This window comes from Scyliorhinus torazame, chromosome 20, assembly GCF_047496885.1.
Source record: "Scyliorhinus torazame isolate Kashiwa2021f chromosome 20, sScyTor2.1, whole genome shotgun sequence".
NCBI lineage: Eukaryota > Metazoa > Chordata > Chondrichthyes > Carcharhiniformes > Scyliorhinidae > Scyliorhinus > Scyliorhinus torazame.
Genome location: NC_092726.1, coordinates 104,874,689 through 104,902,267, shown reverse-complemented (window position 1 = coordinate 104,902,267; position 27,579 = coordinate 104,874,689). Strand labels below are relative to the sequence as shown.

At 46.2% G+C, this 27,579-nt stretch overlaps 1 protein-coding gene across 1 annotated transcript in view; it reads right to left on the bottom strand.

Annotated features, from left to right (window-relative positions):
• The window catches only part of LOC140397061 (uncharacterized), a 27,553-nt gene extending 223 nt beyond the window's left edge, over window positions 1–27,330 (bottom strand). Inside the window, exons 1-6 of the mRNA XM_072486093.1 lie at window positions 27,304–27,330; window positions 26,378–26,594; window positions 15,485–15,811; window positions 11,906–12,001; window positions 7,799–7,826; window positions 5,916–5,968 (exon numbers count right to left, since the gene is read on the bottom strand). Coding sequence (XP_072342194.1) covers window positions 5,916–5,968; window positions 7,799–7,826; window positions 11,906–12,001; window positions 15,485–15,811; window positions 26,378–26,594; window positions 27,304–27,330 — 748 coding nt within the window. The remainder of the gene's footprint in view (window positions 1–5,915; window positions 5,969–7,798; window positions 7,827–11,905; window positions 12,002–15,484; window positions 15,812–26,377; window positions 26,595–27,303) is intronic.
• Between the last annotated feature and the right edge of the window lie 249 nt (window positions 27,331–27,579).

Sequence of the window (27,579 nt, the reverse complement as noted above, 5' to 3'; positions counted from 1 at the left end):
AACAGTGCCATTGCATTTTTAACAACCGTTGAAATTGAAACCTGATTGCGAATTGGAATTAAAAATTGGACGCTGATTAGTAACCAGTATTGTTTGAAGTTAGCAGAGCGAGCTGGATCACTTCCACAATCTATCAAACAGCGATGAAGACGATTCATGCCCTCAAAATTATTTCATTGTTACCCACAACAATCAGAAAATTTCTACAGTGCAGAAGGAGGAAAGTTGGCCCATCGAGTCTGCGCTTGCGCTCTAAAAGACTATCGTAACTAAGGCGATCTCCCTCGCCATATTCCCATAACCCCACTTAACCTGCACATCTCATGACACAAAGCGACAATTTAGCATGGCTAATCCATCTAACCTGCACATCTATGGATCCCAGGCGCTGTGAGCCAGTAGTGCTATCCAGTGTGTCACTGTGCCCACCCCCCGCCTTATATCCCACGTGTACTTTTATAAGTAGTTGACCTGTGCGCGGGATCTCTTGGTCAGCTATTCCCCGGAAGGAACAGGCAAACTATTACAGTCTTGGACAAGCAGGTGATACATTAACTAATTGGAAACCCTTGGCCGCCATGTTCGGCTCTTTGGGAGAAATCCGGAGCACATGCCGGAAACCCGAGCAGACACGGGGAGAACATGCATATTGCAAACTATCACCCAAAGTCGTTATTGAACGTGGATCCCGGGCGCTGTGAGGCAGTAGTGTTATCCAGTGTGTCATTGTGCCCAGCCCTCGTTATATCCCACGTGTACTTTTACAAGTTGTTGGCCTTTGCGTGGGGTCTCCTGATCAGCTATACCCCGGAAGGAACAGGCAAACCATTACAGTGTTGGACAAGCAGGTGATTCATTAACTCATTGGAAGCCCATGGCTGTCATGTTCGTCTCTCTAGCCTTATACCTGCGGAGCAGGAGGTCAGCCCCTCGATCTATTAATTTATGTAATTCAGCTGATTTTTGATACCGGCGCTCTTTGTTCCTGCTTTTTCCCTTGCTTCCCTGATCTTTATTTTTGCTGTTAAATTGTTGATCTATGATGTACAATTGCTCTGTAAGTTTAATGTAGCCTTTATCTTTGACACAGTGGAAGCAATGGACTGTATCTGTAACTCAAGGAGGAAGAATCCTGCAAGCATTAGTGATGACGTGTTTGATTGACTTGACTGGTGGCGAATGAATTGGCTGAAATGTCTGTGCCCTGCATCGTGGTCAGTGGCGAAGGGTGACGCTCCAACTGACATGTTTCTCAGTGTTACACGAATGTAGTTCGATCAACTTTTGATACTGCAGGCTGGAAGGAGGAATCCAACCAACTCTTTCCAAAATGTCAAATTATTTTTCACCAATGTGCTACTGTGAGTGTCTGATAACTCTGCAGAAAAAGATGATTCAAAGCAATGGACACAACCTGATAAAACTGCTACTGAGTAATAGGCTGGCGTGAAGCCAATGGCCTCTCCTGGAAATGCTGTGAGGAAGATGTGCTGATGAACTGCAAAGGAGGTCATGAGGGGCTCTGAAGAAGGTGCATCGAAGTAACCTTCATCTTATAATGTTTACCCTTTAAAATCCTGTGTGTTTATCTGTCCCGAGTGTGTGAGTAGATGGTGGGACAGTTAAATGGACGTTATAGGTTAACGTGTTTGTTCCCTAGCTGTAATTACAGCATGTTGCAACTTGATTCTTGTTATAAACAAACACAGATGTGTTTCAACTTACAATCTGGTGATTGTAATTATTGGGCATCAAAGGACCAAGATGTCGGGGATTTGTATATAATTTTTATTTTTTTATTTAGTGTACCCAATTCATATTTTCCAATTAAGGGGCAATTTAGCGTGGCAATTCACCTACCGTCCACATCTTTGGATTGTGGGGGCGAAAGGAGCGATCACAATATGGTGGAATTTAAAATACAGATGGAGGGTGAGAAGGTAAAATCAAGCACTAGAGTTTTGTGCTTAAACAAAGGAGATTACAATGGGATGAGAGCAGAACTAGCTAAGGTAGCCTGGGAGCAAAGACTTTATAGTGAAACAGTTGAGAAACAGTGGAGAACCTTCCAAGTGATTTTTCACAGTGCTCAGCAAAGGTTTATACCAGCAAAAAGGAAGGGAGGTAAAAAGAGGGAAAATCGACCGTGGATATCTAAGGAAATAAGGGAGAGTATCAAATTAAAGGAAAAAACATACAAAGTAGCAAAGATCTGTGGGAGACTAGAGGACTGGGAAATCCTTAGGGGGCAACAGAAAGCTACTAAAAAAGCTATAAAGAAGAGTAAGATAGATTATGAGAGTAAACTTGCTCAGAATATAAAAACAGATAGTAAACGTTTCTACAAATACATAAAACAAAGAAGAGTGGCTAAGGTAAATATTGGTCCTTTAGAGGATGAGAAGGGATATTTAGTAATGGGAGATGAGGAAATGGCAGAGGAACTGAACAGGATTTTTGGGTCGGTCTTCACAGTGGAAGACACAAATCACATGCCAGTGACTGATGGAAATGAGGCTATGACAGGTGAGGACCTTGAGGGGATTGTTATCACCAAGGAGGTAGTGATGGGCAAGCAAATGGGGCTAAAGGTAGACAAGTCTCCTGGACCTGATGGAATGCATCCTAGAGTGCTAAAAGAGATGGCTAGGGAAATTGCAAATGCACTAGTGATAATTTACCAAAATTCACTAGACTCTGGGGTGGTCCCGGCGGATTGGAAATTAGCAAACGTGACACCACTGTTTAAAAAAGGAGGTAGGCAGAAAGCGGGTAATTATAGGCCAGTGAGCTTAACTTCGGTAGTAGGGAAGATGCTGTATTCTAGCATCATAAAGAAATAGCGAGGCATCTGGATGGAAATTGTCCCATTGGACAGACGCAGCATGGGTTCATAAAGGGCAGGTCGTGCCTAAATAATTTAGTGGGACTTTTTGAGGACATTAACAGTGCGGTAGATAACGGGGAGCCAATGGATGTGGTATATCTGGATTTCCAGAAAGCCTTTGACAAGGTGCCACACAAAAGATTGTTGCATAAGATAAAGATGCATGTCATTAAGGGGAAAGTAGTCGCATGGATAGAGGATTGGTTCATTAAAAGAAAGCAAAGAGTGGGGATTAATGGGTGTTTCTCTGGTTGGCAATCAGTAGCTAGTGGTGTCCCTCAGGGATCAGTGTTGGGCCCACAACTGTTCATAATTTACATAGATGATTTGGAGTTGGGGACCAAGGGCAATGTGTCCAAGTTTGCAGACGACACTAACATAAGTGGTAAAGCAAAAAGTGCAGAGGATACTGGAAGTCTGCAGAGGGATTTGGATAGGCTAAGTGAATGGGCTAGGGTCTGGCAGATGAAATACAATGTTGACAAATGTGAGGTTATCCATTTTGGTAGGAATAACAGCAAAAGGGATTATTATTTAAATTATAAAATATTAAACATGCTGCTGTGCAGAGAGACCTGGGTGTGCTAGTGCATGTGTCGCAAAAAGTTGGTTTTCAGGTGCAACAGGTGATTAAGAAGGCAAATGGAATTTTGTCCTTCAGTGCTAGAGGGATGGAGTTTAAGACTAGGGAGGTTCTTCTGCAATTGTATAAGGTGTTAGTGAGGCCACACCTGGAGTATTGTGTTCAGTTTTGGTCTCCTTACTTGAGAAAGGACGTACTGACACTGGAGGGTGTGCAGAGGAGATTCACTAGATTAATCCCAGAGCTGAAGGGGTTGGATTACGAGGAGAGGTTGAGTAGACTGGGACTGTACTCGTTGGAATTTAGAAGGATGAGGGGGGGGATCTTATAGAAACATATAAGAGTATGAAGGGAATAGATAGGATAGATGCGGGCAGGTTGTTTCCACTGGCGGGTGAAAGCAGAACTAGGGGGCATAGCCTCAAAATAAGGGGAAGTAGATTTAGGACTGAGTTAGGGAGGAACTTCTTCACCCAAAGGGTTGAGAATCTATGGAATTCCTTGCCCAGTGAAGCAGTAGAGGCTCATTCATTAAATGTTTTTAAGACAAAGATAGATAGTTGTTTGAAGAATAACGGGATTAAGGGTTACGGTGTTCGGGCCGGAAAGTGGAGCTGAGTCCACAAAAGATCAGCCATGATCTCATTGAATGGTGGGGCAGGCTCGAGGGGCCATATGGCCTACTCCTGCTGCTAATTCTTATATTCTTATGTTCTTATAAATCCACGCAAACACGGGGAGAATTTGCAAACTCCACACGGACAGTGACCCAGAGCCGGGATCGAACCTGGGATCTCGGCGCCGTGAGGCTGCAGTGCTAACCCACTGCGCCACCGTGATGCCCCAGATATGTATATGAATTGTTGCTTAATTTGTGTTGTGACGTCGAGTCAAATGGAGCTGGAATGGACCGCATACTAGCCCTGGTGTCCTATAAACGCAGCTAATACGACAATGTGTCCCCATATCAGCTGCAATTTCATAAATTATTTTAGTGCTAAATTTGGACACGAGGGAACGCAATCGAAAGGATATCAATCTGGTATCTCCCAGCTCACAGTCATTGATTTAATTTGTCAGAATGTGAGTGCAACACGGTGACGCCGTGGTTAGTGCTGTTGCCTCACGACGCCGAGGTCCCAGGTTGGATTCAGGCTCTGGGTCACTGTCCGTGTGGAGTTTGTATATTCTCCCCGTGTTTGCGTGGGTTTTGGCCTCACAACCGGAAGATGTGCAGAGTAGGTGGATTGCCCACGCTAAATTGTCCCTTAATTTAAAAAAATGAAATTGTACGCTAAATGAAAAAAAAAGAATTAGTCAGAAAGTTGTGCGTGGGTGGAAATAGTTCGGAAATGCAATTCTGCCCAATTTCTGTCGGAGTTCTGCATAAGGCCACGTCAATGATATTTACCAACTTTTACAGATGCACCATAGAAGACATCCTATCTGATTGCATCACAGCCTGGTGTGCCAACTGCTCGGTCCAGGACAGTATGAAACGACGGAGAGTCGTGAACACTGCCCAATCCATCACACCAATCTGCCTCCCATCCATTCACTCCATCTATATCTCCCGCTGCCTGGGAAGAGAATCATAGAATTTACAGTTGAGAAGGCTATTCGGCCCATCGGCACCCTGCGCAAGCCCACACTTCTATGCTATCCCCGCAACCCAGTAACCCCACTGAACCTTTTTGGACACGAAGGTTTGGCATGGGCAAACCACCTAACCCGCACATCTTTGGATGGTGGGAGGAACCGGCGCGCAGGATGAACCTCACATACACACGAGAAAAACGTGCAGGCTCCGCACAGACAGTGACCCAAGCCGGGAATCGAACCTGGGACCCTGTAGATGTGAAGCAACTGTGCTAACCACTGTGCTACCGTGAAAGAGGGCAGCATTATCAAAGACCCCTCCCATCCCGCATACTCACTCTTCCAACTTCTTGCATCGGGCATGAGATACAATCATCTGAGAACACGCACGAACAGACTCAAAAAGAGCTTCTTCCCCACTGTTACCACACTCCTAAATGACCCTCTTATGGACTGACCTCATTAGCACTACACCCTGTATGCTTCACCCGATGCCGGTGTTATGTAGTTATATTGTGCACCTTGTGTTTCCCTATTATGTGTTTTCTTTTCTTTACTTTTCTTTTCAAGTACTTAATGATCTGCTCGCAGAAAAATACTTTTCACTGTACCTCGGTACACGTGGCAACAAACAAAATCCAAAACAAAATTTAGTACGACTACTGGTCAGGTACTCCCAATGAATGTTTGAGACATTCCAATGCTATATTCTATCATCCGCTGCACTGAACAGCAACCAGTATTATGATGGTCACTAACGGTTTACCGCCATATGAATCGGACAAAACAATATTATTTTTAATCCACGTAATTGAACCCGACCTCGAGCATGAATCCTACACTTACACTTGCAATTCTTGTTTCCATGGCGCCTCTCTACATCCGTTGTAGTGGAAATTCTGCAAAATAAAGTCAAATATACTAAGGATTTCGAAATGTTGACCAGAACTAATGTTTATTAATTATACACATGTTTTAGAAAGGTGTGAAGTGGGCTAATTGCAGTTATTCAACATTAAACACAATAGCCCTGAGGTAGGCAAAATTTAGTGATGGGCATTCACAATTTTGCGAAGTAAATAGATATTAGAACCTTTCCTCAGCATGGAGATTGGCGGTGGGATGCCCAGTGGCGCGGTATTTAGCACTGCTGCCTCAAATCACCCAGGGACCCAGGTTGGAGTCCGGCAGCTGTGGAGTTTACATGGCCTCCCGTATCAGCGTGGGTTTCCTCCAGGTGCTTCGTTTTACTCCCACAGTACAGGTTAGGTGGATTAACAATGCTATCATTACCCCTTTCTTTTCAGATATGTGAAGGTTAAATGGATTGGCCATGCCAAAATTTCCCGTTCGTGTTCAGAGATGGGTACATTAGATGGATTGGCCATGGTAACCTTCTTTATTCGTGTCCAAAATTATGTAGGTTAACTGGGATTACAGGGCAATGGGGATCGGGCGGATGGGTGTGGGCGCAGTGGTGACCCTATCTGCTGTGCTCTTTCAGATGGTCGAGGATACGCGACGGTCTGAATGATGGGTGTCTGCTTTGTAGGGAATCTATGGATTCCAGAAAGAATGAGAAAGGGGGGCATGATAATAATCACAGACGTCAACCATCAGTGAAGTAAGATGTAATTTTGTAAGTGTGAGAACCAACGTATAGTCACAGTCACAAAATATAGTTGCAGTCTTTGTAGGATGGATTCCCTGGTAGAGCAGTTTAACAAAAGAACAATGAAACGTACAGCACAGGGACAGGCCCTTCGGCAATCCAAGCCTGTGCCGACCATGCTGCCCGACTAAACTAAAATCTGCTACACTTCCTGGGTCCGTATCCTTCTTTTCCCATCCTATTCATGTATTTGTCAAGATGCCACTTAAATGTCACAATCGTCCCTGCTTCCACCATCTCCTCCGGCAGCGAGTTCCAGGCACCTTCTGTTTAAAAAACTTGCCTCGTACATCTCCTCTAAACCTTGCCCCTCGCACCTTAACCCTATGCCACCTAGTAATTGACCCCTCTAGCCTGGGGAAAAGCCTCTGACTATCCACTCTGTCTATGCCCCTCATAATTTTGTAGACTTCTATCAGGTCTCCCCTCAACCTCCGTCGTTCCAGTGAGAAGAAACCGAGTTTATTCAACCGCTCCTCATAACTAATGCCCTCCATACCAGGCAACATTCTGGTAAAGCTCTTCTGTACCCTCTCTAAAGCCTCCACATCCTTCCGTAGTGTGGCGACCAGGGTTGAACACTATACGTGTTTCCCAAACATGATTGTGAATGAAAATCTGTGGTGCTGTATCTTACAAAGTGATTACAATCATTTACTAGAACGACGTGGCTCAGTCGGCAGGAACCTGGCAATATCGGTCACTGGTCCCGGATCAAATTGTGTTAACAGAGAACGGGGGAGTTGTGCATTTATCACAAATTAAATAGGACGGTCAGCATTTGAAACGAGAATTCGGAGGGTTGGTTTTCTGTTTCGAAAAACGTACACGAAACGTATGCGAAATAGCGGTTGCATAAGATGGATCTAGTTCATTGGTTGAACAGAAAGGAAGGGATTCTTGAAGTTGATTCCAGTGTAAACTAATGTAGAGGTAAAAATAGTGCCAGTCTTTGGGAAGCGATGAATGGTGGTTGCCACCTGTCCTGAACAAATAACTGTGGGCTTTGCATAAAGTTGTGAATCTCAAAATAATATGCGTGATGTAATATCCTCACCTGACCAGGTTCTGCCTTTTTTTTCGTCCTGCCAGAATCAAAGGGGAAAAGTTGTTAACCGGGTGGCAAATAATCTTCAATCTTGGCTAATTTATCAAACGTTCAATGCCACTCGTGTTTCAAAGATTTTATTTGGAATCTAGATGCAAATAATAATTTCCATAATATTCATCTGCATTATCATCATAGCCATCATCATCATGATCAACATACCGTTCATCATTATCAGCATCATCATAGCAAACATCATCATCATCACTTTCAGCATCTTAATCTTCATAACAATCAGCATCACCATGCTGATGCGAAAAGCACCAAGTAAAAGCTCAATTATCCACTACATGAAAAACATTGGAACCTGTGCCTACCCAAGAGCGGACCGTTTGTCAGGGAGTGAAATCTCCGTCACTGGCCTATATGCTCGTAAAGATAAATCTGAGTCTAAAGAATAGTGGAAATCTGAGTCGCATTCTTCTATTACATTGAGAGATTCCTAATCGTTTGGCTGGTCTAATATTGTGCACCTTTCCTGAATCGATAAATGGTTTATTTGTCATAAACATCCAGCAGCTGACTCTTGAGACCTTGTTCAACAACTTTGACGCACCAAATCTTAAACTGAATCGGATATATTAAAAAGAAAAATTCTGCAGCTGCTGGAAATCTAAAGTAAAAAGGGAAAATGCTGAAAATGACCTCGGCGTATGGCAGCAACGGCAGAGGGAGAATCGGAATGAACACTTCCAGCCCGTATCCCGTATGGCTTCTGAACTAAATATTTGGAGACATGCGATGGGTGTTAGACTATCTTAAATGGAGTGGACCGGATCGAAAGTCGGGGTTAGGTGAGAGACCTGACAAAGCCAAATCTTGGCATAAAACAAAGAAAGTGTTCATGAGATGGATGTTCCACTACGAGCACTTCCTGTTACATCACATTTATGTCACTATCAGCAACTGTTTTAGTCTTTAACAGCACCATTAAGATTCCCTATGCCCTCTGTCCATCTTTGCCCTCGGTCTAATCTCGCTAGCTCGAACCTATCACTGACCTATTTTCCTCACCAGCTCAACCCCCTGTTCAACAGCACAAGTCTATCATATCTCCCCCTCGATTTAACTCTGAAGATGAGTCACACAAACTTGAATCGTCAATTACCTTCGTCTCTTCCCAAATGCTGCCAAACGTTCGGATCTATCAAGTCGGGTTTGAGAAACGAGTCTTCGATTCAAAAAAATCGTGAAATCACAGAATCCTTACAGTTCAAACACTGCACCAACCATCAAAAAGAGAACCCTACTGAGGTACACTTCCCCGTCAAACCCAAATCATCCCCATAAATTAACCTGCACATACCTGGACACAAATAGACAATTTATCATGGCCAACCAATTTAGTCTACACATCTTTTGGACACCAATGAGCAATTTAGTCAATCTACTTAACCGTCACATCTTTATGGGGGGAAATCGGAGAAGTTGGAGGGCATTGGAGGGCAGCACGGTAGCATTGTGGATAGCACAATTGCTTCACAGCTCCAGGGCCCCAGGTTCGATTCCGGCTTGGGTCACTGTCTGTGCGAAGTCTGCACATCCTCCCCGTGTGTGCGTGGGTTTCCTCCGGGTGCTCCGGTTTCCTCCCACAGTCCAAAGATGTGCAGGTTAGGTGGATTGGCCATGATACATAGCCCTTAGTGTCCAAAATTGCCCTTAGTGTTGGGTGGGGTTGCTGGGTTGTGGAGATAGGGTGGAGGTGTTGACCTTGGGTAGGGTGCTCTTTCCAAGAGTCGGTGCGGACTCGATGGGCCGAATGGCCTCCTTCTGCATTGTCAATTCTATGATTCTATGATAATCTATGACACCCACCCAGCCACGGAGAGACAGAGCACGGTCCGCTCAGATCGTCTTCCAAGGCTGGATTTGAAGCCAGGTCCCTGGCGCTGAGAAACAGCATTGCTGATTAGTGTGCTACCGTGCCGCGCAACTTGCCCAGTATTAACATCATGGAGGAGCGTAACAGCTGCCCGCCAATCAACTCTCGGCAAACTTGAATTACATGCTTTAAAATAATTTTAACTATGCGTCAACTTGGAAATGCAACGATAGAAACATACAAAAGAAACAAATCGCGACTACCTACAGTGTGCGAAACGGACAATTCTATCGTCGCGCTTTTTAAACTGTCGCCACTTCGACTATAATTGAGCATTGAGAACTAGAGTAAAACAGTCATAAGACCATAAGACATGGACGCAGAATTAGTCCACTCATCCCATCCACTCTGCTCCGCCATTCAATCATGGCTGATATTTTCTCACCCCCATTCTTCTGCCTTCTCCCCATAAACTCTGGTCCCTTTTATCTCACCCTGACTACTCACTCCAATACTTGATCGCTTCTGAAGAGTTGATTGCTGGGTGCAGTAACATTGGCGGATGAGATATTGGAAGAACTGGACTACAATGGGCAGCGCTGTAGCATTCTGGATAGCACAATTGCTTCAAAGCTCCAGGGTCCCAGGTTCGATTCCGTCTTGGGCACTGTCTGTGCGGAGTCTGCACATTCTCCCCGTGTGTGCGTGGGTTTCCTCCGGGTGCTCAGATTCCCTCCCACAGTCCAAAGATGTGCAGGTTAGGTGGATTAGCCATGATAAATTTTCCTTAGTGTCCAAAATTGCCCTTAGTGTTGGGTGGGGTTACTGGGTTATGTGAATAGGGTGGAGGTGCTAACGTTGGGTTGGGTGCTCTTTCCAAGAGACGGTGCAGACACCCTGGGCAGAATTGCCTCCTTCTGCACTGTCAATTCTATGATAATCTATGACAATGCTGGTACTCACTTCAATCCAAATGGTCAAAGAAAAAGTGATTTGACAAAAATACGATATTTTTTAACGAAATTAGTATTGACAGCCGTTTGCTGTCCGTGACGTTCATTAGATTTTGTTCTTGTCAATTCGACTGAATACCAATGCGATGGGTAGGAAATGCACAAGTGCCTCTTTGGTCCGAGTACCGAAGATGACATCTGCTCTAGGCGGAGCCTGATATTCAGTGCTGCTGTTTTCAATGAATCATTACATTGCCTAATAATTTGTTAATGGTGGAACTCGCGTTTCTGTTGTTTCCCAAGTGATGATTCAAATGTTGCAAACTATTTTAAATGTCAATATCCTGGTGTGATTCAATAATGTTCAAACTCTATTGCAGAGAGACGGTACGATTCAAAATTAGCTCACTGTGTTACCTTTTGCAACCAATTTGATGGAGGGACACTAAATGTTTACAAGACCGCGCCACATTTTGAGAATACCAGTTTTCATGGAGTGTCAGTTGGAGTAGAATTTTCTTAAATGCCTTTGTCATCCATAATTGATGGACCTATACCTGGTCAGGCTTCAGAGCATTGGCGAGCTCTGGGAGAGGGTTTTCAGAGCAATTTTGCTACTGTTCCTGTTTTCATAGTTATTTCTGAACCCATCGTTCTGCAAAGTCTTTTTGCTGTTAAATTTCGTCATTTATTTATATATATATGTATATTCCTTTGAAGACGCAAGATAATAAGGCCATATAGGAGCAGAGTTCGGCCATTCGGCCCATCGAGACTGCCCGGACATTTGATCATGTCTCATGTGTTTTTCATACCCATTGTCCTGACTTTTCCTTATAACACATGATTCCTTTACTGGTCAAGAACATATCTCTATCTTGAAAACACTCAGTGACTATTCGTACACTGCCTTGTGCAGCAATGAGTGCCGCAGATTGATCACACTCTGGCTGAAGAAAGTCCTCCTTATCTCTGTTCTAAAGGATCGTACCTTCAGTCTGAGGCTTTACTCGGGTTCCAGCTCATCTTTGTAGGAGAAACAAACCCTTCACGTCTTCTCTATCCAGGCCTCTCAGTGTTCTGCACATTTAAAAAAGATTCCCCCTCCTCATCCCTCTAAACTCCATCGAGTAAAGACTCAGAGTCATCAACTGTTCCTCATATGATAAGCCCTTCATTGGGGTGATCATTCTTGTGAACCTCCTCTGGACCCTCTCGCAAACCAACACATCATTTTGAACAACTCGGTACACGTAATCCGTATCACATTGTGCTGCCTACCTCTCTTCACGATGAAGAAAGAAATGAGCGCCACAATCAGTAAGATGACGATCAAAGCTCCACATCCGACGGAAATCGCAAACATTTGTGCACGAACTATGCCATAGAAAAAAAAGACATGTTAAGAATTAAGTTGAATCTGCAGCATTTGCAGCAGACACGTATCATAGCAGGAGGTGTGTTTGGTGGTGCCTGGCTGATTTTGGGGTGATTTTGACAACGTTGTAATGCATGAACACTATTGCATGGGGAAACATCAGTGTGCTCCACTAATTTGAATTGGAGCCAGATATCTGGGGCGAAATTCTCCCCCAACGGCGGGATGCCCGCCGACTGGCGCCAAAGCCGGCGCAAATCAGACGGGCATCGCGCCGGCAAAAAGGTGCGGAAGTCTCCGCATCTTTGGCGGCCGAGCCCCAACATTGAGGGGCTAGGCCGACGCCGGAGGGATTTCTGCCCCGCCAGCTGGCGGAAATGGCGTTTGTTGCCCCGCCAGCTGGCGCGGAAATGCGGCGCATGCGCGGGAGCGTCAACGGCCGCTGTCAGTTTCCCAGCGCATGCGCGGGAGCGTCAGCGGCCGCTGTCAGTTTCCCGCGCATGCGCAATGGGGAGAGTCACTTCCGCCTCCGCCATGGTGGAGGCCGTGGCGGAGGCGGAAGGGAAAGAGTGCCCCCACGGCACAGGCCCGCCCGCGGATCGGTGGGCCCCGATCGCGGGCCAGGCCACCGTGGGGGCACCCCCCGGGGTCAGATCGCCCCGCGCCCCCCCCCCCAGGACCCCGGAGCCCGCCCACGCCGCCTGTTCCCGCCGGTAAATACCAGGTTTGATTTACGCCGGCGGGACAGGCAATTCCTGGGCGGGACTTCGGCCCATCCGGGCTGGAGAATCCAGCGGGGGGTCCCGCCAACCGGCGCGGCCGGATTCCCGCCCCAGCCCAATCTCCGGGAGCGGAGACTTCGGCGGGGGCGGGATTCACGGCGTCCAACGGCCATTCTCCGACCCGGCGGGGGGTCGGAGAATGACGCCCCTGATCTGACCAGGTAAGGCTCAGATATAAACAAATTGTTACCGATGTGGGAATACGATACAAAAACAGAACGTGCTGGACAACCTTGGCAGGCCTGACAGCACCTGTGGATAGAGAATTGAGCTAGCATTTCGAGTCTGGATGACTCCGGCAAAGATAGAGAGAACGGCAAATAGAATGATATGTGTACTGTTTTGCGGAGGGAGCGTGGAACAGAAGGGCTGGATAGAAGACTGGAGATAGGTGGAGGTTGAAAAGTAGTCGTGGACAAAAAAACTAAGGGTATGTAAATGGAGGTGATTCGGCTAAGAAGGGTCTTGAAAATGGCACATTAATAGATCAGGATGTGTTAATGGCAGAACATAGATCAGGATGTGTTAATGGCAGTGTGTCAAAGGACAAGGAAAATAAAAGAGATGGCCCAAGTGGGTTGGGTTGGGGGAGGGGAAAAATGAAGTGAAAGTAACCTGTTAGAACTAAAAATGGGGTTTAGGGGTGGAGAGATTCCACAGCCTAAAGTTGTGAAACGTACTGTTGAATCCAGAGGTTGTAATGTACCTAATCGGAAGATGAGGTGCTGTTCCTCCAATCTGCATTGTGATTCACTGAAACCTTGTAGCAGGCCAAGATTTCGCTTCCGAAAGGAAAGTCTGACGGATTAATTATTCCAGCTTTTTATTGAATTCAAATTTCAACCCTCTATCATGGTGGGATGCGAACCAGGTCATTACCATCTGTTGATGATTTATCAGTTCAGTTGTGAGATGGACCTGACCCCGGAGAATATATGAAAGTTTTTATTTCTTTGCCATTCGATTCGAATGGACGTCAGGTGAAGAATTTAATCTCTCTGTCACCTTTGCGTGTTCTGCCAGGGAGACTTTAACACTGACGTGTTAAGGACAAACAGACAGCTTCTCTGCACTCCCATGTATGTTATCATTCCTATTAAGTAGTTCGCAAAGACTGGACATAAATTGGTCAAGTGTCCAAAGTCAAGAACTGCAACACATCAGCCGGTAACTGTTTACGATTTACCAAACGCAGAACACAGGCAAGAACCAAGAAATTAAATGTATGACAATTGAGCAAAATCTCCCCAGGATATATACATTGGGTCAATAAGAAATATATGTTGTATGCGAATGAATGGAAATAAAGTTTCCATTCATCAGCATACGGATATTCTCCTCTACAACACACCCACCTCCTCAGACACACACTGTTCATACGCGCACACACGGCAACACACACATTGCTCGTTGATTGCACACATTCCGCTTTAAGCACAACATCCTCAATCACACACATTCCTCACACATACTCTTCACAAACACAATCCTCCTCACACATTCTTTTCACAAACACACAGTCCTCCTCACACTCACACCTCCTCACACTCACACCTCCCCACACGTATTTAACAATCCTTTTACGCACACCTCCTCACACACACACCGCCCACTCACGCACCACTCCTCATGCAGTCTCGCCTCCATACGCACACTCCTCGTGGCACTCACATGCTCCTCACAGAGACACTTGCCACACACACACTCATCCTCACACTCATACTCCTCCTCACGTACATACTCTTCCTTAAACACACACTCCTCCTCACACACACACGCACTCCTCACATACACACTCCTCACACCCAAACTCCTCTTCACTGACGCACACTCTTCCTTGCACACACTTCTCCTCACACACACACGCACTCCTCACACCCACACTCCTCTTCACTGACGCACACTCTTCCTTGCACACACTCCTCCGCACACACACGCACTCGTGACGTACACACTCCTCACAGACAAACACGCTTCTCACACACACTACTCTCAAGCACATTCTCCTCCTCACACACGCACTCATCACATACTCATCCTCACGCACACTTCCCTCCTCACACAGATTCACCACTCCTCATGCACACTCTCCACCATACACATACATCCTCCTCCTCACAGAGACACTTGGCACAAATACACACCCCTCCCTACACACAGACGTTTCTCTCACACACACTCTGCTCCTCACACATACTCCTCAAACACATCCTCTTCACACACACACTCTTCTTCATAGGCACTCCTCCTCAGGCATGCACTTCTCACAGACGCACACTCTCCACAAACACACAATCCCGAGTCACACATCCGCACCTCCTAACATAAACACTCCTCGTCACACGAACAGCTCAAAGACGCAGACACCCCTCACTCAGACACGCGTATCTCACACACATGGTCTTCACTCGCACACACTCCTCTTCACGCGCCGAACACTGCTCCTCATAGACACACACACATTTCTCTCACACACCCCTCCTCAGACTCACGCCTCGTTACATCACGCTCACAGACATTCGTTCTCACACACAGACACTTACACTCACACAGACCGTCCTCCTCTCAATCACACACAAACACACTCCTACCACACCCACAGTCCTCGCACACACGAACACGGTCCTCCTCTCACGCACCCGCACTCCTGACACACATACATCCATCTCCTCACACGCAGACTCCTGCTCATATAAAAACCTTGTTGTAATCGGCGTCCGTCCTGACATTTCGCAACAATCTCGACATATTCACTGAATGAAGAATTCTTACGACCTTGTGGAACGTCTGTTTCATATTGGCAGCTGTAATTTCCTGTGGAATTATTTTCCAAAGTATTGATGGTAAATATCACATTCGATACGTTGACATTACGAGTCTGAACACATGTTCTGTTCTGTCCTTTACATAAGTGAAATGTTCCACCTGTGGGGCGGATTTCACCTTGGCAGGAAATATGAACATCTGCAGTGTTCGCCTTTTCACCAGACTCTGGGACCTTTTTAATGGACGGTGGCGAGAGTTCATCTGTAACACACAGAAACATTCACGAAAATTGTGAAACAGAAGACGAGGTATGTCGCGCGAGAGACATAAGTAAAAAGAAACAAATTAATTTGTTTGATTCCCCAAAAAATAATATTACGTTTTCGTAATGCTGAACAAATATAGCCAATTGACAAGACTTTAATTATTGACATCTCACTTTGCGTCTGCACTTGAATTGAACTCACCTGCTTTCGAAAAGTGTAATTGGCTATGCGATCATGCACATCTCCCAACAATGTATTCAGCCATCAACCTCTCATGGCACTAAATTGTAACCATCCTTCTCCTGAAGGTTGACGCTGGTCTCTCTGGTTGCTATCGCCTAATATCAAATTTAATATGCCTGAGAAACATCACGGATCGTGCCTGCTCTCTTATATTTCATATTAGTCTTTTCCTCCACAACTGCTCTTCAAATCCCCTCCTTTGAATCTCAGATTTAACGCGCATTTGGTTCAGCTTAAACATTTTTTAATGTACATCACTTAAATTGAAATCGGTTAAATTTCAACGGTGTTTTCGTTTGTTCAGGTGACGTCTGCTGTCTGTGCTTTGACCAGAATTTTTTGACAGTCCCTAATTGGACGGAAAGGTTTTGATATGGGTAAAAACATTATATCGGTATTAATTTGAAATTAATTTAAAAAACTTTAATTATCCCAGAAGTGCTGAAGGGGTTACGACTTCTTTATCAATCTGTGTTCCACATACACGCTGTTTAGCCGAAGCTGCAAACTGTAAGAAGGCACCCACAAGGAACTAACCAGATGTTAACTCCCAAGGCCTGTGTACCAATGTGGGTCAGTCCACCATTTGCTCTGGTTCCAGGGAGTCTGCCGATAATGACAGGGAGCTGCCGCTAGATTATATCGATAACTCGAGAGGTGCCAGTGTACAGCAGGGAGGAAGATGATTGAAGACTGCACACCAGATATTGCACCACTGATATCAATAATTGCAAGTCAAGATACATTGTGTGGAGTTCTGCGATGCGCATTGTATGAGGGATGTGACAGCACTGGAAAGGGTCCACATGATGATGCCCGTACTGGAGTGTTTCGGTTATCATAGAATCATAATGTCATAGAACTTACAGTACAGAAGAAGGTCGTTCGACCCAGCCAGTCTGCACCGGCCATTAGAAAGAGCCCTACCGCAAACCCACATCTCCACCCTATCCCTGTAACACAGTAACCCCACCAAACCTTTTTTATAAACTACGGGCAATTTAGCATAGTCAATCCAGCAAACCTCCACATTTTTGGACTGTTGGAGGAAACCGGAGCACCCGGAGCAAAACCATGCACACACGGGGAGAACGTGCAAACACCGCACAGACAGTGACCCAAGCCGGCAATTCAACTTGGGTCCCCTTCACTGTGAGGCAACTGTGCTAGCAACTGTGCTACAATGCCGACAAGCGATGCTGATTCATGGTCATCATTCCATCTATAATTCCAGATTTTTATTGAATTCAATTGAACCATGTGCAGTGGTGGGAATCGATTCTAGGCCCCGAGTGCATTACACTGGGTCGCTGCATTAGTAACCAAGAGACGATATCACTTGGCAACCGCAGCCTATTAGTCTGTATGCCAGCTCTCAAATTCGGGTTCTCAGTTATACATCTGTTCCGTCTGTTGTAGTTGTTCAACTGGAATATAACTAGTTAAGGCACCAAAAGTGACCCTGTGATACTCAACTAGTTATAATTTACGAACCGGATGAAAAGCTCTGCATCTGCAGAATACAATGTGGGCATCGATATGTAGGAGAGAGTGTACTGCAAACATTTGGGAACGCCTGCAGTTACACCATTTGATTGGAGAAATTGAATTGTTCAATTTCACACTATGGAATTGCAATGTGTGAGAGATAGTACAAGGACAGACCGTGTCTCTGAGAAGGCAGTTTTCAGCCGAGAAAAAAGGCCCATTCTACAAAGTGTAACTAGGTGCCATTGTGATGGCCCCAGTCAGACTGCTGATAGGAAATGTAATTGAGATGATTTAATGGCTAAACTCAGATATACGATCACCAATATCACTCAAGGGAAAGATAGCATGCGTGACTTTGGAATGATTGCATAGCTTAACTAAGCAAGCGTGCCTTCAATGTGATCGGGTAAGCATTCTTATATACTATGTATGATGTTACCCGAATCGATAGTCAGGGTTGGATAGCTATAACTAGTAATAAATGACTGGTATATGCTAATTTCCTGCAATGAAATCTCAAAAGTATAACTGTCTGGACCATTCTTGAATCTGGTCCTTTTTGTGTCCGGATATAAATGTTGAGAGCCCTCGCTATAGCCTGTGAATAAAGACCAGTTTTTAACTCCATTACTCCGTCTAGTTTCTCAGGTGAAGTGCACGACAGTCAAATAGCTGTATACTTTTTCCCTTAAGAGCACCTCTACTTTCATGTTGCTTCACAGCGCCAGGATCCCAGGTTCAATTCCCGCTTGGGTCACTGTATGTGCGGAGTCTACACGTTCTCCCCGTGTCTGCGTGGATTTCCTCCGGGTGCTCCGGTTTCCTCCCAAAAGACGTGCTTGTTAGGTGAATTGGACATTCTGAATGTTTCCTCTGTGTACCCGAACAGGCGCCGTGGGGATTTTCACAGTAACGTCATTGCAGTGTTAATATAAGCCTACCTGTGGCAATAATACAGATTATTATTCTTATTTTAGCAAACAAATCCACTTTAACTCTATAATTGTACCATTAACAATTTGACCTCTTGCTCGAGGAAACAGGACGCAGGTCGGGATCGAGGAAGAAGGTCGCATGTCCGATCGCTCCCTCCCGCGATGGGCAAACAAACCTTTTGAACGGACTTTTGCGGGGCATGGCGACCTGGTTAGGTTGAGGCGACGAGAGGGAAGAGGCTCCCCCCCCCCCCAACTCACCTCCCCCCCCCACCCAGGGGCAGCTGGATCAGAAATGTCCGAGTGGAGCGGCAGGGCTCGAAGCGGGAGCAGCGGGGACCCCGGGCCAGGCGGCGAAACATGGCGGACGGAGGGACCAGGGAGCGGAGGCTCACTGGCCAAGGGAGCAGCAGGTGGAGTTTTTAAAGAACTGCTTCGCTGAATTGAAGAGGGACACGTTGGACCCGATGAGGGCGGTAATGGACCGAATGGTCGATGCGCAGGTGGCCCAGGAGAAGGCGCTCAGGGAGGTCGAGTTGAAGCTCTCCAGCCAGGAGGACATGGTGGCGGAGCTGGAGCACGACGGGGAAGAGCTGAATGCCCGCCAGAGGAGGATGCAGGAGCAGCTTGAAGAGCTGGGGAACAGAGCCAGGGGCAGAATATGAGGATCGTTGGCACCCCAGAGGGCTGCGAAGGGTCGCATATGGGGGCATACGTGAAAGGTATGCTCGAAGCGCTGATGGGGCCGGGGGCCTCCCCCCGACCACTGGAGTTGGATGGGGCGAATAGAGTCCGGGCAAGGGCAAGGAGGTCCAGGACGAGGGACCGACCTTGTGGTCCACTTTCACCTGATTGCTGACAGGGAACACTGCGATGGGCCAAGGCGGAGAGAAGCAGCAGATGGGAGAACTGCGAGGTGCGCATCTACCAGGACTTGGGAACGGAGCTGGCCAAGTGGAGTGCAGGATTCGTCAATGTAAAGACAGCGGTCTACAAAAAGGAGGTGAGGTTTGCAATGCTGTATCCTGCGAAGCTTTGGGTTACGTTTCAGGAACTCCACTACTACTTTGAGACACCAGAACAGGTTTGGACTTGTATTAAAGAAAACAAGCTGGACTTGAACTAAAGGGCACTTCGTTTCCTCAGTGCTGTACAGTGACGGTGGTTTGTTAACCTAATTTGCTCTGACTAGCTGCGGACTGTTATTAAAAGAAGAAGCTGGACTTGAACTAAAGGACTCTGCGGGCTCAGCTTTTGTGTGGCGGCGGTTTGTTAAATTATCCAGTACTGTAATGTTCTATCCAATATTGTTTTCATCCGGGATGGAGAGCGGGGGCTGGAGCGCGCATTTTGTAGGATGTTTTTGGGGTATAGCATCGAGGGGGGTTGGGGGGGGGGGGGAGGCTAGAGGAGGCCCTGCGCTTGGTACCTTTTGGCGGGATATCGGGTCTTCGGAGAGGGGGATGGGTTTGGGGCTGGTTAGGGACTTGAAAGGGCATTGTGAGATACAATCAGGTTAATGGGTCCTTGTTATGTGGGGGGAGGGCCCGAGAGCTCAGGTGGGAGGCAAACAGGCGCCAAGGGCAGGGGTCAGCGTAGCTTGCGTAGGCCAGGGGGCCCCAGGGAGAGTAGGAGGAGGGACGGGCTCGGGCCAAGCGCAGGGTTGTCCTGGCAGCTCAGGCCTCGGGGGGGGGGGGGGGCGGTAGGGGAGTTTTTTTTGTGGGCTGGGTGGGGCAGCCGGGAAGGAGAGCAGAGAATACTTAAGTGGGCAAGGGGGGGGGGGTGTCTAGGGATCCCCCGGGGGAGAAGGTCGCTGGCAGACTCGCTGATAACAGCGCAGGGAACCGACAGCAGTGGCACCTGAGGGAGGGGGGGGGGGGAGGGACGTTTAGAGCCACGTTAGTTTAGTTGAACACGTGGGGCAGAGCAAACAGAGCTGACAGGGGACGTGCTTTAATAACACGTTTATTCTTTCCCACTGTTTGTTTTCACTATGTTAAGGGTCTTTGCAGAGGGCCTTTTCTCTCTGGAAATGTTACAAAATTTGTTTTAAATAACAATTTCAAAGCTCCCCCCTCTTCCAAAACCAATTCGATCTCCTATTTTCTTTAGTCATCTTCAATGTGGACCTCGCCCAGTCACTCTGAAAAATCAAACGGATTATACCTACAGGTTCTCCTGTATCGGCCCCCCCTGTTACCTACTCAACGATCTTCAATAAACTGTGAAACCTGATATACGTTCCACATGGCATGTTGGCACTTCGGGTTCTATGGTCGCTTCCTAATGATGCTGCTACAATCTACTCGACGATGGATTATAACAAAATTCCGAACATGGATGCGAGACAATCTGTCCTGTATTTTTCTGTTACACTCATTCCTGACTGCAAAAGCTAGCTTTTGCTATTCTGTAACCCGCTAGACCCTGTTTCGGAACACAGTAATATTGCAAGTTATAACCGAAGCCCCGCTGTCTTCTTACTCAACTCTGTCAAAACAATAGCCGAGGGTGCAGCCATTAGTTCCTGTGGCATTGTCAGACTTTATATGCACACCTTAACCCAGAACCTCTTCCCTGTTGTAGGTGATTGTTTTCAGAATTTCACATACTTTAACTACCCGCAGAATTTGCAAGATGTCTTTGTTACGAATGTAGGGAGACAGATAACATAAACAGTTTCAACGTTTACGCAATTTCTTTCTATTTCAGGATCTACTCATATTTGGAAGCAAATGGACGTATTAGCGAGAGGCAGCATGGTTTTGTGAAGGGGAGGTCGTGTCTCACTAACTTGATAGAGTATTTCGAAGATGTCACAAAGATGATTGATGCAGGTAGGGCGCTGGATGTTGTCTATATGGACTTCAGTAAGGCCTTTGACAAGGTCTCTCATGGCAGACTCGTACAAATAGTGAAGTCACGCGGGATGAGGGGTGAGCTGGCAAGATAGATACAGAACTGGCTAGGTCATAGAACAGTACGAAGTCTTACAACACCAGGTTAAAGTCCAACAGGTTTGTTTCGATGTCACTAGCTTTCGGAGCGCTGCTCCTTCCTCAGGTGAATGAAGAGGTCTGTTCCAGAAACACATATATAGAAAAATTCAAAGATGCCAAACAATGCTAGGAATGCGACCATTAGCATAACCCAACAGAGACCTGCTAATGGTGTTGTAAGACTTCGTACTGTGCTCACCCCAGTCCAACGCCGGCATCTCCACATCATAGGTCATAGAAGGCAGAGAGTAGCAATGGAAGTGTTCTTTTCTGATTGGAGGGCTGTGACTAGTGGTATTCCGCAGGGATCAGTGCTGGGACCTTTGCTGTTCGTAGTGTCTATAAATAATTTGGAGGAAAATGTAACTCATCTGATCTGTAATTTTGCAGTCGACAGAAAGTTTGGTGGAATTGCGGATAGCGATGAGGACTGTCAGAGGATACAGTAGGGTTTCGATCGTTTGGAGACTTGGACGGAGAGATAGCAGATGGAGTTTAATCCGGACAAATGTGAGTTAATGCATTTTGGAAGGTCTAATGCGGGTAGGGAATATACATAGGACATAGAACATTACAGCGCAGTACATGCCCTTAGGCCCTCGATGTTGCGCCGACCCGTGAAACCACTCTAAAGCCCATCAACACTATACCCTTATTGTCCATATGTCCATATAGTGAATGGTAGAACCCTAAAGAGTATTGACAGTCGGAGAGATCTAGCTTTACAGATCCACAGGTCACTGAAAGGGGCAACAGAGATGGAGAAGGCAGTCAAGAAGGCATACGGCATGCTTGCCTTCATTGGCCGGGGCATTGAGTATAAGAATTGGCAAGTCATGTTGCAGATGTATAAAAACGTAGCTAGGCCACACTTGGAGCATAGTATTCAATTCTGGTCGCCACACTACCAGAAGGATGTGGAGGCTTTAGAGAGGGTGCAGAAGCGATTTAGCAGGATATTGCCTGGTATGGAGTGCATCAGCTATGAAGAGCGGTTGAATAAACTCGGTTTGTTCTCACAAGAACGACGGGGGTTGAGGGGCGACCTGATAGAGGTCTGCAAAATTAGGAGGGGCAGAGACAGAGTGGATAGTCAGAGGCTTTTTCCCAGGGTAGAGGTGTCAATTGCTTGGGAGCATAGGTTTAAGGTGAGAGGGGCAAGGTTTAGAGGAGATGTACGAGGCAATTGTTTTCATACAGGGTAGCGGGTGCCTGGAACTCGCTGCCGGAGGAGGTGGTGGAAGTAGGGACGATAATGACATTTAAGGGACATCTTGACAAAGGCATGAGTAGGATGGGAATGGAGGGATACGGGCCCAGGAAGTGTAGAACATTTTAATTTTGACGGGAAGCATATTCGGCACAGGCTTGGAGGGCCGATGGGCCTGTTCCTGTGCTTTTTCTTTCTTTGTTCTTTATTCTTTGTTCTATCTTGCTTTCTCGCCAATTTCACCCCTTTATGACTTATTGAGTTATTTTGGTTACGTCTAGACAGTTGACCAATCCTTATTTCTTCCAGTGTTCTGCACAAATTTGCTTACTGTGTATCTTAATGTAGTGCTTTCAATTTGCTATGATTTGCCTAACAAGCAACTTGCAGAATGGAAATTGTCTACTCCTAATCTTCCTGCAGCTCAACATTCGAGGTCGGGCAGAATGTGTGTTTCGTATCACCGTTTGACATCAAGAATATGTTGTCCTGGGAAAATACAATCCGAATTTGCCAACAAAACAGACAGGTGTATACACTGCATTATTAGTTGTATAATCGACAAATTTAGAGACTGTATGAGCAACTTAACTTTCATCATATCGATTGAAAACAATAGAATTCGATTAGGAACATCAGTAGAAGGATGTCCTCGAGGAATGAAGACGGTAGTGCCATTAGCCGTTGGCGTTAAGCAAGCTCCTATTCGCGTTTGTTGGCAATGCAGAAACACCAAATTGCACTCTGTGTTTTCGAAGATGCACCGTAGGAAATTAAACACAACTATGTGAAACAGCCACTCTGTGTTAACTGGGTTTTGATCACGTCCGCTCACCCGCACTGCACACACTTCCCTTTCTGTATGGAGCTACCTCAGTCTACAAAACAGGCAGAAAAAATACATAATTCATATCGCAGCGTGGAAATGAAATGCTCCACACCTCTCTATAAACTAGTGGAATTGGATGGCAATTTTCTTAAAACATATATCAGGTATTACACAAAAGGCTACTTAAAAACGTAAGAACCCATGGCTTGGCGTTGTATTTTAGCATGGATAGAGGATTTGGTAACTGATGCAACATTGGATTAAGAGGAGAATTTTCAGGACGGCAACATGGAACTAATGGAGTGCGGCGGGGACCCAAGGTGGGCCCACAATTATTTACAATATATATTAATTATTTGGAAGAAGAAACTGAATGTGCTATTACCACGTCTGCAGATAATGGTGAGGATGTGGCAAAATGTCTACAGCGGGATTTACACAGAGTTGGTGAGTGAGGAAGCATATGGCACATGGAATATAATGGAGGGAAATGTGAACGTACGCACTTTGGTAGGAGGAATAAACAAGTTGAATATGATTGAAATGGAGAAAGACTGCGGAAAGCTGCAATACAAATGGATTAATCACAAATTTCACATACATGTTCAGAATGTCATGGGGAAGGCAATTGAAATGTTGACTTTCGTTTCAAAGTAAACGCAATATAAAATAGGGATGACTTGCTAAACTATGCAAGGCACAAATTAGACCACGCCTGGAACACAGTGATGAGTTTGGAACCCGGAATCGAAGAACAGAGATACCATCATGGTACGCAGTCCAGGGAAGGTTGATCCCTGTCATGGACGTATTTTCTTATGAGGGGAGTTTGAGTAGGTTGGAAGCGTACTATTGAAGTTTAGAAGAAGGAATCAATCTTAGTGAGACATGAAGGCTTCCCAATTGAGTGGGCGGGTTGACAGAGTAGATGCTGAGAGGGGAAAGCCTAGTGCCAGAGAGCATCATCTCAGAAAACGTCTACTAAAGCCAGATGACGAAGTATTTCTTCTCTCAGAGGGGATGCAATCTGTGGAATTATTTACTGGACTGAGTTATAGAGACGGCTTGGTAAGTATGTTCAAGGCTGATATAGGTGCATTGTCAATCAGTGAGGGGATGGAGGGCGATGGGAATGAGGTGGCAAAGTGGATTTGCTGATTATCGTATTATTAATAATAATACTACGAATTATATATATATTTTAATTTAGAGTACCCAATTCATTTTTTTTACAATGAAGAGGCAATTTAGCATGATCAATCCACCTAACCAGCACATCTTTGTGTTGTGGGGCGAAGCTCACGCAAACACGGGGAGAATTTGCAAACTCCACACGGACAGTGATCCAGAGCCGGGATCGAACCTGGGACTTCGGCGCCGTGAGGCAACAGCACTAAACCACTGCGCCACCGTGCTACCCACTAATAATAATAATAATCGCTTTCTGTCACAAGTATGATTCAATGAAGTTACTGTGAAAATCCCCTAGGGGATATTTGGGACGGGATGATCCGTGTTCTGATGCGGCGCGCTCTCGTCGTTAGCAGCATCCTCCGTCCCGGCAGCTGGCCAATGGGGGACTGGATTTTCTGCACGCTGCGCCCAGACCCGCCAGCAGGATTCTCCATTATGCGCGGCCAAAACGGAGAATCAAGCCCGTGGAGAAGCCAGCCTCCCATGTTAGGCACCCACACACCGCTGGGAAATCCGCTGTTGTGAATGTGCTGCTGGCGAAGTGAAGGATCACGCCGCTGGAGAATCCAGCCCCATTATCTGAATGAATGCCAAAGTATTCTCAATGAGACGAATGGCCTTCTTCTGTTGTTGACCCTGATGGCCTGTTTGTGCACCTCTTAAAGCAGCAAAGACACTGATACCTCTTCGCAAAGTACCGAAATATTCCTGGATCAACCTTGATCTGTGGCTGCATTCTCCATTCATGTGATGAAGTGTTGATGCCGGGGCAGGTTAATTGAAGTTCCACAGCATCAAAACTGGTGCCGCACCAGCACTTATTCAGGGACCATTAAAGGGCCAACACTGCGCCCCGTGTAACACGATCGATTGCAATTGAAAAATTGAATTCGCCGGAGTCGGAATTGACACTAGAGAGGCTGACGCGCTACAGCCACATATTCACGCTCCACTCCCCAGACACACTTGCCCCAGCCAAGGAGATGGCACTGTTTCCGCTGGAGTGCGGTCATTCCGTAGATGGATTGGCTGGGCCCAGAGGGTCCCTTGAAGTGATGGCCTGTGGGGAGGGGGGGGGGGAAACAAACGAATCGTGGTGCCATGTTCAAACTGGGCAGTCAGAGGCGTGCACAGCCGCATGGTCGCTGGGCAGGCTGTGGGAATGGTGTTCCGTGTCCATCCACCCTTACCCCATGGCCCAGATCGTGGCCGCCCCCTTCTCCACTTACCCTGGAAGAAGCCCCCTGGCCAGTGGTAAAACTGCCAGCCCACTTTCGCGATGTTGGCCCCTCCCACAACCCCACTCTCTCTCGTGCGTGAGCCAAGGCGCTTCCTTCACGATTTTTGAAAGCACAAGTGAACCTTACCGCTTGGAATTCCCCAGTGGAGGTAACAATCGTGGAGACCCGGAAGAATAGCGGGTCAGGCCCGCCAATGATATGGAGACGGCGTTTACTGTACGGGAGGAGCAGAACGCACTGACGCGCGGTCGTGGCACCGGGTGTTTTGATTTTACCTGAACATAGTGGCGGCCACGATTATGGCATCAAACCAGATTCGCCCAGCAATTGGATTTCCCTAAATCGGCGTTGGCTGACAGAGATTCTGAACAACCGGAAATTGATATAAGACATAGGTGAAATCAGACTTGATATAATACCTCCAATATGTATCTGAACGGGGCTGCTGTGATCTGATTCCGTCCATTGTCCATTTCCCACGGCCAGGCACCGGCAGGTATAAGTTCCACCCTTGTCTACAGCAAGCAAATCTTCAAATGGTCTGTTGCATTTGTTTATATCATATTCCTTCAAAACATTATTCGTCGAAAGGCTATAATATTCGATCCGTGTGGCAGGACAGTAACAGCGACACTTCTACGTTATTTTCTCTCCAGTAATGAACTGCCCAAAGGATGGATTTAAAGTTAAGACTGGTTTCTGCAAATAAACTGAAGAAAATACATTTTTAAATGTTTATCCAAGGAAACCAATCCACGCTAACCACGTTATTATAAACTGACTAACTACTCACAACAACAGTAGCGGAATAACTTCAATGTTGGTGTATGGAGAGCTCGGCATTAGATTTTTCAATAACTCACGTTCATTCAAATTAACAGGCATAGTTGTTATAGTTTTTTTGATACAGATCTTGATAGGACAATACCAGTACTTTTAACATCACGTGTCTCACACCGTTCGTTATGGATATTGTGCATAAAACGCTCTGTGCAAAGATGTTAGAATGCACGATCGCCACTCCAAGCACCAAGGGGCATTGAGTAGATATCAACACATTCCGAATTATTTACTCAAATGTTTATAGTAACGTTCAACCAGGTGTTAATCAGCTTTCCCCATTATCAAATCATGTTATATTACAAGTGAGGGCACAATGCTATACTACAAGCATCCTCTGGGAGGATCCTGTTGCCAGCGGGTACTCGCGACACCAGAAAATGGGGGCAGCGGGACGGAGATTCCGGGCCCTATGGTTTTTTGGACAACTGATTTGTCCCGAACAAAGCTACTCAGTACGGGTGATCGCTGAGGCTGGACCAAAAGCAGATCCCGCTGGACTTACCTGTTCGTCAATTAAAGGCAAGGTCATCCATGTAAAAAAATGGCAAAAGCGAAAATAATAACGGATTTTTAAAGAATACTTTCAGTATACCCAATTCATTTAGTTCCAATTAAGGGGCAATTTAGCGTGGCCAATACACCTACCCTGCCCATCTTTGGGTTGTGGGGGCGAAACCAACGCAATCACGGGAAGAATGTACAAACTCAACACGGACAGTGACCCAGAGCCAGGATCGAACCTGGGACTTCGGCGCCGGGATGCAGTAGTGCTAACCAC